This window comes from Merops nubicus, unplaced genomic scaffold, assembly GCF_000691845.1.
Source record: "Merops nubicus isolate BGI_N331 unplaced genomic scaffold, ASM69184v1 scaffold18532, whole genome shotgun sequence".
Classification (NCBI taxonomy): Eukaryota; Metazoa; Chordata; class Aves; order Coraciiformes; family Meropidae; genus Merops; species Merops nubicus.
In genome coordinates this window covers 1-12,092 of record NW_008591766.1, presented here as the reverse complement: position 1 = coordinate 12,092, position 12,092 = coordinate 1, and the positions used below count along the sequence as shown (strand labels likewise).

Below are 12,092 nucleotides of genomic sequence, written 5' to 3'. Positions count from 1 at the left end.
GGAAATTGTGAGTGCGGCCGGGCCGCGGGCGGGCGGTGCCCCCGCCACAGAGCTCACCGGGCACCTGCTGTGGGGGCACGGGCAGGGAGAGGACGTTCCTCACGCTGCCCTGCCTGGCACCCGCTCAGGGGATCAGCCCTTCCCTCAGGGGAGCTTCACGAGTGAACAGCACCTCACCAGTTTGTAGCTGAATCGTTGACACGAGTGGGATTTCACATTTTTATTTCCAGTGCTGTCTGGCTGTAATCTCTTAAGATCATTTAGTCTGTCCTCTTCATATATATTAAATTTTACCCCGTTCTCTTTACCTTTTGTCAGGCTAACTGGGCTTATCTGTACTTTGCCAACAGACACCCTGTCCACACTGATAAAAGATAAAACTACCCCTTCTTTTCACACCTTACCTCTGTCCTTTGTGCCCTTGCCTGTTCCTGCCTTGTTTGAGCTGGTTTCTGGCTGTAGCATCCCACGTACCTCTGGAAGCACTGCATGTTGCAGTCACCCAAGCACAGGCACTGTCTCCTCAACAAACACAGACTGAGTTTTTAAACCCCACGAGTTGGGTTTCTAGCAGTTGTTACAAGTGTAATACAAAAGGCACAAAACGACCACGCGCACCGAACCAGAAACTGCTCAAAATGCACCAAGAAAACCCAGCTGAGTAAAGCTGCAAGTTTGGGTGGAATGGTCACAGTATGTCTTAAAAGTCCTCAGAGAACTTCAGTCAATAGTTTATTCACGTGGTGAAATAGGTGTATTTATTTTTTTAAAAAATTACTTCTTCCTCAGATGTTCTGTTCAGAACATCAGCTGCTTCTATGGAGCTACATAGATGGAACAGTGACACAGCACGAGTGACTCTGCTGGTAACAGGCAGAGGCAGAAACAGCCACTCCCCTGGGCAGGCATTGTTCAGTGAACACTCTTGTCCAGCCCTGCTCCACTCTGCTCCGTAAGGAAAAGTGACAAAATATGTGTGAAAAGCAAGCTAGAAAAACTAAATGCATGGAGAAACTAGAGCTATTGGGTAAAATTAATATGCTAAAAACCTGATTTATGGTGCACCCCGAGTTCCTCGTGTTCCCCCGCCGTGTTTGGGGAGTAGTGGATGAATTGGTTTATGGATGCAGGCTCCTCAGGCAGTGGGACAAGGTGCAGAAGTATAGACAAGTAGCCACTGGTCTAATAAAATAACAGTTTTCTCCACAAATCTGGCTTCTACACCTGTGGTGGAAATTTGAACAGATGTTCAAGACTTCGTGCTCTTGAGGGGAATAAGAGCCCCGTGGGGTGGGCTCTGGCAGTTCAGGCACCATTACTGCATAATTGCTCACTCCTCACCAGTGCAGAAATAACAACTTTTTTATCTCCATGTACTAGTAACCTGCTTTGAGCCATTGTGACCTAAATACTCCGGTCTTGCTTCAGTGACTGAGCTGACGACTGACAACCAATGTAAAGGGCTGGGGAGAGGGTGCATTTAGGGATTTTGTTTGCCTTGTTTGAGACTTTTTTGTTGTTGGGGGTTTTTTTGGTTTGTTTTTTTTGTAAGGAGATGCTTTTTCTTTCTGCTTACATATTCCTGCCTTGTTGGGTTTGTTGGGGGTGGTTGTGTTCTGCTTTCTCATGGCTGGGATCTGCTCAGATCCTGCTGCTTTCGCCAGCGCCTCCACTGCTCCTGGGCAGCTCCAGGCCAGTGAACCCCATCCCCTCCCTCTCTGGGCACTTCCCAGGGGTCTGGCTATACCCAGTGCCCTGGCTTCAGACAGCACCCAGAACTCCCCTGAAGGGATTTGCTGGTTGTGATGCAATGGGCTTTTCTTCTGATGAGTAATGGGGGGACACACACGCACTAGGGGGGGATTTTTATCTTGAAATTGTTCCACGGTGAGAATTATGTGCAATTAGGGTCAATGTAATGAAGCTGATAAGCTGACATGTATCCCCCTGCACTGAGGTGCTAAACTTGTTTAATGCAGGAAATGTTTCATTTCTTTATTAGTACAAATTTTCAAAGGAAAAGATATTCCCACTGCAGACTTCTCCTGATGAAATATGTAGCTGCAATATTTTTGAAAGCCATGAGGACTATCTTTGAAGGTTACATATCTATCTCTTCTTTTAGGCTGCAGCCACCTCTCTCTTGATTTGGCCAGTTGAGTAGCAATTTCTCCATGTTAAAGGTGGAAACAGTATGAGTTTTATTATAAGCATTATTCATTTTATGCATGTTACCTTCCCCAAAGTAACAGCACATTTAGATATTGCCTATACTAATTTTATTTCTGTTTACTGTTAATTATGTTGGGTTTTTATATTTCCTGTGTTTGTAAAGAAAGGTGAAGGATTTAGTTTGTCTTTTTGGTGTGGAATTGGTGAGAAATGGGATGTTTATCCCATGTTGGGGTAAATACTGTCCGTTCATTCGGGACCTGCTGTCTACTTCCATGGTAACAGCAGTAACTTTACCTCAGCACTGGGAATAATTTGTTTTTCCTTCTCTGTGTACATGCTTTGGGTCTTTTTTTTAATGCTCTGTCTGTTCACACGCTGCATGAAGCGCAGCAGAGGAGACCTTGCTATGGGACAGTGCAGGGAATAGTCATTCATAAGCTGATGGCTCTAAAATATATAGCCAAAAATAGCAAGACTCTTTAAACAGGTAAAATTACAATCTTAATTCTTAAATAATAAAATAGTTACTGCTAAAGCTTTGTATTTTACTTTTCCTTATTAGATATAAAATGTATTTTCAAGGCAGTACTTAAAACTGTAGTGATATCAGAGATGATGCGTTAGGTCATGTAGAAGATGTGATGTTTGAAGAATGTTTGTTTTGTGTGTCACCTCAAGTGGGAGCATAAACTTATGTAGGTTTGTTTGTTTTGTTAGAATCTGGTGCTGGCTGAAAACAGTCCTGGGAAAGACAGCACTGAATATATCCTTGTGTTTGAGCCTGATCTGCCAGCGTTGCAGAAGCCCCTGGAACCATACTGCCTGTCCTTCATGTTCTACAACGGTAGGTTTCATTCCCTGAGGGGCTTGGGTTGCTGCAGGACCAACTCTTGTTAGGTCCAGAGTCTTTCTGAGCTGTCTCACAGCAGAATGGAGTTTTGCTCATGTTTAAAGCAGCTGGGTATGTGACTGTGTTTTCTTCTCAAAATGCATCTGTTTATTTCTGCAGATTTCAAGAAGCAGCAACAGATGGCAACACTGACAAAGGAGAGAGACCAGTTATCCCAGTCCATAGGTGTCTACAGGAATTGGTTTGATGCTCATAATCAGCTTGTGACTGAACTGAAATGTAAGCTCAATCAAATGCATGAACAAGTTCCCTGGGAATTAAACGGGTTTTAGTTGTTTGGTTTTTTTTCCCTTTAATAACTTGGAGAATACAGAGAGAGGGAGAACAGCTGGTGTTGAAATGAAGAGCTCTGTCAATCAGAGGGGGGCAGAAGGAAGCACAGCTTTGCACTGGCAGGGACCCATCTGGTCATTTCAATGGACATACCCATGGAGGGTGTCGCTTTGAGCTGGAACTTCTGTGTGAGAGCTGTCAGAAGGATTTTGTCAGAAGGAGGAATAAAACCCTGAAGTTGGTGGTCAGATTCAGTTTTATCCATGCCTTGCACCCCCATCTTTGCAAGGGGTGTGTGAATGCTCATCCATGTGGCCGTTCAGCAGTTTTCCAAAAACAAGTTTAGGGAATGAACTGTAGATAATCCTCTTGCAAAAAGTCACACCTGCCTTTTATCTGGATGTTCTTCAGCCAGTGTAACCCTGCATGCAGAGCAGCTGATGGTGGGGATGGGAGAGAGGAAGGAAGCATTTTCTTTGCACTGGGGCTTAAATCATTCTGTCTATTGATCAGAAGGTTTTTTTTTTAATGTATGGCTTTTGAATGTTTATGTGAAGTAATCACCAGATGTAAACAAAGTGTGCTGGAATTGGAAGCTGCCACCATTGTCATTTTAGTACAGGGCTCCCTTCCTGGTACTCCTGTTACTGCATGTGTCCATTGTGGATGCAAAGTCCTGAATTCCAGTGTGGAAGGCAAAAAGTTTTGTTTCATATTTGCAGATTTTTGCACATCTCTTAAGTTGGAGCACAACTTTATATTTGACACTTAAATAACATTCCCAAATACAAACCTTGAGTAGAGAGAGTAGAACATGACTCACCTATTCACTGATTTCTGTTCAGACTTGCTTTAGTTCAGGTAGGAGAGCTGAGGAAATAGTGTCCACAAAGTGGTGCCCCCTCTAGGAGATAAAAGAGGACGTTGCCAGTGGCCACTCCTCACTTCCCTCTCCCTGCTTCACCTGCCACAGAACCCACAGAGAGGTAATCCAGGCTGACAAGAAAAAACTGCTGGTGTTCTCAGCTGAGCTGAGGACTGCCCCACTGCCTCCTGAAGCAGGAGGAGATGGCAGCTGCTGAAGCTGCTTAAAAGCTGGACAGATCACGAGATCATTGGGGCCAGATCCTGATATTCTGTGCTGAAACCAAGAAGCAGATAGGATCAGCTATGGGTAGCATAATTCTGAAAAGTTGTGAAAAATTCTGTAAAATTGTTCCATTGCTTTCTCGTGTTCCCTTACAGTTGGTTTTATTGGTTTCAGGTCAAGTTAAAGAAGCTGAAACCAGAGAAACTCACCTGAAGAATGAACTGAAGAAGCACCAGATTGAGTTACCACAGACAAACGTCGTATGGCTTTTTTCTTACTAAACTCTGTGACATCTTAACAATAACTCTACTCATATGAAATCGGTGTCATTACCTAAGTGAGTCACACTGGTATGGGCACAGGCACTTGTTACCAAAGCCCTGACAATGTAACTGCTAGAGAAAGAAGCAAAACTTCTCTTTTACATCTCTTTTATATCCTGAGCTTGCTTTTGCTAAGGTTACCAGTTGTGTTACTGGTGCTGTTAGTTTTCATACTGGGTTTTTGCAGGCTCATCAATATACACTGGATGTGTTCTGGCATAAGCAGACCAAAGGAGAACACTTCTTTTCAGAGAATTAGGAACTTTCATATATTACTGCCAAAGCTGATGTAAAAGTAAGTTGAAAGATTCAAGGCAATGTGCCCCGCTGCTAATCTCCCATAAAGATCCACCTGTATTTTAAAGAAATGTTTTTAAGGAAGTTTTCAAACTACTAACACATTGGAAAAAGAAATTATGGAGAAAATCAATTGTCTTCAGATCAAATAAAAACATGTGTTACAGTCATTAATCACAAATCAGTAGAATGAAATCATATACATTCCTCAATCATGATACTCAAGTTGCTGGATAAATTTTTCAGGCTTGGACGTAGTCTCCTTCTGTAATGGCTTCTTTCTGTGCATCTGTGGTTGTCTGTTCCTGCTGTTTAAAGCTTTTTTCAGCTTTGGCTCTAATCAACCTCTGGAAGCTCTTTGTGAAAAGTTCACTGAAGTCTTTTAAAAAAAAAATAGTAGTACTATAAAAGTGTGTAGCTGGGATTGCAGCGTGGCTCCATTTGCTCTCCTCTGAGACTGTTTATGTGCAGTGGGCCCCTGGTACCGAGTCTGGCTCAGAGCAATGAGTGGTTTTTGTGAGCAGCTTGGTTGACAAGAGGTAAAGAACTACTTCTGCTGCTTGGCCCAACAAGGAGTGCTTGCTAACTTTAGGTTCTTATTCTCAGCTGCAGTATGTAGATTCTCTTATAAAGCAGAAGATGCTGGACCAAGAAGGAGTCATGAAAAAGCCCAGGAGAACTTGTACCCTCCCGAACTACCCCAAGGGCAACCCGGACGTGCTGGGCAAGGTGAGTTCTCTCGGGCAGCCCTCAGGGTGGTGTGGGTTCTGGGAAGTGGGAGTGATGAAAGCTGGGAGCAGTTTTCGAGGCGTGCCAAGCAGAGGTGGCCACTGCAGCCCCCGAGGTGGCCTCTGCAGCCCCCGAGGTGGCCGGGGCCCTGCCAGAGCCACCAGCAGGGCTGAGGGGTCCAGCCGAGCCGCGGGGTGGCCGTGGCTGGCGTGGGGGTGGAGCTGGGCTCCTGTTCTGACACGAGTGTCCAGATTGCACACCTAGCCCAGATCGAGGACAACGAGGCTGCCAAGGTGATCTCCTGGCACCTGGCCAGTGACATGGACTGCGTGGTGACCCTCAGCACCGGCGCCGCCCGCGCCATCTTCGACGAGACGCAGGGCCGGCAGCAGGTGCTGCCCCTCGACTCCATCTACAAGAAGACTCTCCCCGACTGGAACAGGTAGAGACAAGGCAGTAGGAGCTCTGCTCCTGCCTGACATACTGCAGCTGGCTTCTGTCTGACCTGCTTTTGTAGTCTGTACTGCTGTTGAACATTCAGAGTATAACATGACAGTGACACCACCTGGATATCTAGCCTTTCGGTTTTCCCTTCATTTTTACACGTTTTCTAGAGAAGGAACTTTTTAAAATTCTAGTGCTTCAGATCAAATTCTGACTTTTTTTAAAAACCCATTTCAGAGTACATTGCCTGAAATCATCTTTATTAATAGAAATTCATCCTATTGGTTTTGTTTCTTGGGAGGCAGATGAAAATATAATAATTCTATACTTGAAAAGAATTTGCTTAAGAGGATATCTGCTGATGGCACAAAATGGCCTTTTAGAAAAGACCTGATGTGCAAATGTATTTGTAAGGTCCAAAATCCCAGTTTTTGTAAAATATTAAAACTTGTCTGTGAAGTTAGCCATGAAGATTTGTTGGCTATAGGTCTCATTCTAAACTTAATCATTAGGATAAGTGCATCTATTAATCTTTAATGTAACTGGTACTGGAGGGAACGTTGGGGTCATTCAGCACCTAACGGGGAAGGGTTAATCTGCATCCAGTTCAGTTTGAGATTTCAGACTAGTCTGTCAGAAGCAATAATGAAACAAGGACAAATGACTTTTCTTATTCTTTTCCTCTCTCCTTTCTTTAACTAGGCCTTTACCTCACTTAAGAAATGGAAAAATCTTCTTCAGGCCCATAGGAAACCCTGTGTTTGCCAGAGACCTGTTAACCTTCCCAGACAACGTAGAGCACTGTCAAACAGGTAAGCGGCACTCAAGGGATTGTTCCTAACTCCTTTTGTCTCCTAAGTGAGATACAGGGTGTCCCACATCGTAGCCCCTTCAGTGACCTGCAGGGAGCCCCCCCAGAGCCCCAGCTCCACCAGCCCTCGTGGGGGCTGCTGGCAGAGGGAGGAGGGATTTGGCCTGAGGTGCGTGCAGGCGGCTGTGGAAAGTCCAGTTCCTTGTGATCACCCCTGTCTGCTGCTCATCATCCTCTCTACATTCTCTCTGCTATACATACCCTAGAGATTTTTTCTTTTTTTAGATTCCTGCAGCAATATCTTATTCCCAGGATCACATAAGCAGAAATGGGCAGTTGTGGGTTTATGTTTTCATGCTGCAGAAGTAACTGCTTCTGTTGGGCTGTTTTTCCAGTCCTGTTCCTCTCAAAGGTGTGTGATGCAGAGATTTGTGGTGCCCCATCCCTGGCACCATCCCAGGGGAGGTTGGCCGGGGCTCTGAGCACCCTGCTCTAGCTGGGGATGTCCCTGTCCCTGCAGGGGGTTGGACTGGATGACCTTTAAGGTCCCTTCCAGCCCAAACTGCTCTGTGTACCCTTGGACCACACTGCACATGACCATACCTGTTATGCTTAAACAGTTACAGTAAGAATAAGCTTTAAGGAGCCATCATCCCTTGCTCTCTCTAACAAGGCAGCAAGACCTACCTTCTCCTACACTCTTAAATTAAGTAGAACCTCCTTCTCTATATGGAGGCTTGGAATCTGCAATTAGTTCACTAAGTTTTTTATTTTAATTCCCAGTGTTGATATACTCCTCTCTGCAGTTAATCAAAAACAATTTTTGGTGCAGTTTATTTTTGGAAAATTAGATATTCAGAGACTTCAACATGTAAATTCTTCTTTTTAAAGCCCTTGGAGGGGTTTAACAGCCCTGTTGCTTGTTGGATCTCCTGAACCACGTTGGGCTTTGCACAGAACAGTCTTCTGTTAGCAGAAGGAAAGTCTTAAACCCAGTTGGATCATCAGCCTGTGAATGTTTTTTTTTCCCTTTGATAACCCCACTGGATATTAAGAAACTTATTAAGAAACTAAGAATACAATACAAGGAGCACTTCATAAAATCCCAAGTTTTAGGAAATCATATAAATGACCATTTTTTTAATATGTATCTTCATAAATGTAAGATATCAAGAGAGTGCTTTGGTGGAAATACAGTCAGTTAATGCCTTAAGGCAATTAAACACTGAATGTTTTTTATCAAAGAAGAAAACAGAAGGCTGCCTATTTACCTCAACCTCAGAATGAATTTTCATTGAAAGGGATCACACACGTGCTGTTTCCCTTGCACTTACCTGAAGAGGGGTAATAATGATACCTCAGAATTGATTTTTCAAAACTGAAGTTGTTTTGTTGCAGAGAAATTTCATGGTTCCAAAAATTACTTTTTTCAGTGTTTGGGATGCTGCTGGGTGACACTATCATCATTGATAACCTGGATGCAGCCAACCATTACAGAAAAGAGGTATGTTTCAGTTAGTCTTGATATTGTTAAACCAAGCCTGTTGCCCAGCTCCACGGGTAACACCACAAACTGATGTGGGGTGAGGGACACGGGGCAGTGGGGACCTGGCAGTGCTGGGGAAGGGTTGGACTCAGTGATCTTAAAGGTCTCTTCCAACCAAAACGTTTCTGTGTAGAACTGGACTAACTAAACACTAAGCTCTTGGGACTGGATATTATTTTCTTTTTTTTTTTCTTCTTTTCTTCCTCTCCAGAAGTGTAAGAAATTGTACTGCAGGGTTGTTCTTAAGAGCACAAGTCAGTAAGGAGCATCTGGTGGCCTCTAAACTGGGCTGCCTGTTCCACTGCCCTGCTCCATGCTGCAGGCCTGACCAGCTCTTTCCCTCTCTGATCCCATTCTCTTTTTGTTGGCTGCCCATAGCTGGTGTCCTGGGAACAAGGACTGCACTGAATGTCTCCACAGTGGCTCAGAACTATGGCTATAGTCCTAGACAAAACCAGATGGTTGACACTAGTGTTTTATTTTTCATCACGGGGTATAACCATCTTGGTGTCCATCAGGTGAGCAGGCAGCTGCCATTTTTCAGCTGCAGAGGCTCTGTGTGCTCCTTTCACCCACAATCAGCTGGTTTTTCCTGCCAGAGGACAGGAGGAGCCAGGGCAGTGGGGTGCCCACGGGGGGCTGCTCCTGGGGCGAGGGCTGGGTCCCTGCCCTTGCTCAGCTCTCATCCCCTTCATTCCAGGCACCCAGCACAGCTACATTTCACCACCCAGATGGAGGCTTGATTTAATACTTTTGTAAGAAATAAATCCCTTGGGATTTAGATGCTTTAAATCTTGCATACTAAAAAAAGGAAAAAAGGGAAGATCTTCATCAGATAACTGCATAAGTGCTCCTGTTTCTTATCAACACTGATGCTCATTGCCATTGCTTCATGGTATCTGTGGATAATTAGCTTTTTCCCAGTGTAGATCTAAATTCTGCCTCCAGAGGCCTGTTAAAATCTGAGGACAGAGGAAAAAAAAAAACCAAACCCATTCTTCCTGAGCCTCAGCAGCACTGTTCAGTTTGTGCATTCGGGTACTGGAAAGCTGCAGCCACGAAATGGAGTGGTCCTAAAACACAGTCCCATTTAGGTGAAAGAGACAGAGCTCCACAGCAGCACTGCTGCAAGCAGGTGTTCCCCAGAGCCACTGATGCAGTGTGTGTTCTGTACCCGGGCAGGTTGTGAAGATCACCCACTGCCCTACCTTGCTCACCAGGGAAGGGGACAGGATCCGCAGCAACGGGAAGTTTGGCGGCCTTCAGAACAAGGCACCTCCAATGGACAAACTCAGAGGAATGGTGTTTGGAGCACCCGTCCCAAAACTTTACTCTACTTTCTCTGGACAGATAGGTGGGTTAATAAAGTCATGAAAATACAAAACTTCCAAAATTATATTGCCTGCTAATGTTTGTTATTCTCTTATGTAATACGAAAAGGAAAACTTCACTTCAGCATAAAGTTATTGGAGGGAATACGACCCGTACAATGTCCTATTGATGAATTTCCCTTTCATTAAAAGCTTATAGATATCAAATTTTCTGAAATTAAAAATAGTTATAATGAGATATTCCACCTTTTTCTTTGTATTAGTAGAGCAAGAGTGGTAAAGATTCAAAGAGCAGGCATGAGAAGCTTGAGCTGGTTGGATTCCAGCATCCTTGAAAAACGAGTTTCAGGTCTTCTGCAGAGACAGCATAGGTCAGTGTAGAACTGTGTGAGTGAGCTCTGGAGCAGTGGTAGGAAGCTCCAGTGCTCATCAGAGTCCTGCACAACATCATCTCCCTTACCTCCCCAACAAGGAGACACCTCGTGTGTCCTGTGGGGCCACTTACGTTTCGTTACGTGCTTGGACTCTGCCTTTCAGAATAAAGGTTATAAATCCAGTTCAAAGGTGGCAGCTGCCAACAGGGGACAGCTGGTCTGACTTGGAGAGCGTTGAAAAGTCTGAGTCACAAATCAGGTTGTTCTTAAATTCTTCCTGTTCAAAAGCAAGGACATGAAGTTTCTCTGTGGCAGTATTCCTAGAGAAGTGCAGTGGAGAGGGGTGGGAGGAAAACAAGAGAACAACCCACCTGCCTGTGGGAGCTGGGTTATGTGTGAGCAGATGACTTACCAGTGACCAGCTGAGGGGGAAGGAGGCTGGGAAGCTTCTTCCTGGGCATCTAGTAGAAGTACACCCCATGTAGGAGCACCCCAGTAATCACCCAGCTACAGCCTGGGGCATGCTGGTCTGGACACGCTGTGGATCTGTTGCCAGCTTGTGTTCAGCTCTTGAACTCGGCTGTACCCAGTGGGAATTAAACTGGAGTTCTCTGAAGGAAAAGAGGAAGGAAGGAGCAGGTTTGAATTTCACTTGGGTAGCTACTACCCACAGAAAGGACAAGAGAGGTGGAGTACCATGTAAAGGAGAGCAGCTTGTCACACGAGGCTTGTTCTGAGCTGAGTTTCAGGTGTGGTGTCAGTTCTGGCTTGCTGCTCTTCTGTCTGGAGTGTGGGAGAAAAGTGCCCCTTGAACTGGGTCAGTTTGGGGCACTTGTGAGATGAGGCTGCTGGGGGCGGGGTGGCTGGGTGCTCCCGGCCCAGTGCAGGGCTGCCTCCTGCTCCCGGGGGCAGTGGAGCCGGGGCAGGCAGGGGGTGAGGGAACACCTGCACCCCTCCCAACCCCAGTGGCCCCTCCTGTCCCCTGCGGGGGCTCACGGTGTTGTTCTCCAAGCAGAGCTCCTGCAGCAGTACCGCGCCGCAGCCGTGAAGCTCAGCGCCGTCAACAAGGACCTCGACGTGCACCTGCAGTCACTTCACACTCCAGAAGCACAAAAGAAGAAACAGGAGCTCGCTGAACAAGAGAAGAGCCTCAAGCTAATAGAACAAAAATTGGGTAGGTCATCGTGTGGTATTTTCGGTGTCCTGAAGGAGGAGAGCTGTTAAACTGCATCCAGATGTAGTCTGCTCTTGAAACTAACAAGTCCAACCCATGAATGAAGATTGTTAACACTCATTAAGAGGTTAGAGCTGTCTCATTTTAGGGGAAGAACAGAAAAACTGCTTGTAGGGGGATACTGCGAGTGTGGCCTAGAGCAGCAGTGCCCTGTAGGGTGCTCAGTGAAGGCCTTGGGGACGGGAAACGATGAGTGGGAGATGGTGAACGGCTGGCCTGGCTGTGCAGAGTGCTGATGTTCACAGAACACCCCAGTTCTGCAAGGACAGCATGCCTTAGAAATGGGGCTTATGTCAGTATTGAGTTGGATTTCAAATGGTATTTTGAAAACCCTCATTTACTCTGTGGCCACTATAGCCAAGCAGATGTTCTACCCCTTATCTCTGAGCTCGGTTTCAGACACAAGGCAACTCCCAGTGCAGGGCTTGTCTGAAGCCTTCCCAGGTTTAAGGCTGCTCTCCCAGCCCCTCTGTAGCCTCAGGGCCAGTGTTTGCCAACACTTGTGCTTGCCCGTTTCCCAGGAATGAGCTCGTCGGAGCGCGTGGCGGCGCTGCT

At 45.7% G+C, this 12,092-nt stretch overlaps 1 protein-coding gene across 1 annotated transcript; it reads left to right on the top strand.

Moving 5' to 3' along the window:
* Positions 1–2,892: 2,892 nt before the first annotated feature.
* Positions 2,893–11,477, top strand: LOC103782614 (structural maintenance of chromosomes flexible hinge domain-containing protein 1-like; the record flags this gene model as incomplete). The annotated part of the gene is made up of 9 exons (XM_008950389.1): positions 2,893–3,019; positions 3,185–3,304; positions 4,623–4,708; positions 5,675–5,797; positions 6,049–6,239; positions 6,944–7,053; positions 8,486–8,556; positions 9,781–9,952; positions 11,319–11,477. Coding segments are annotated over 9 exons (1,159 nt in total), but the record flags the coding sequence as incomplete, so codon positions are not given.
* Between the last annotated feature and the right edge of the window lie 615 nt (positions 11,478–12,092).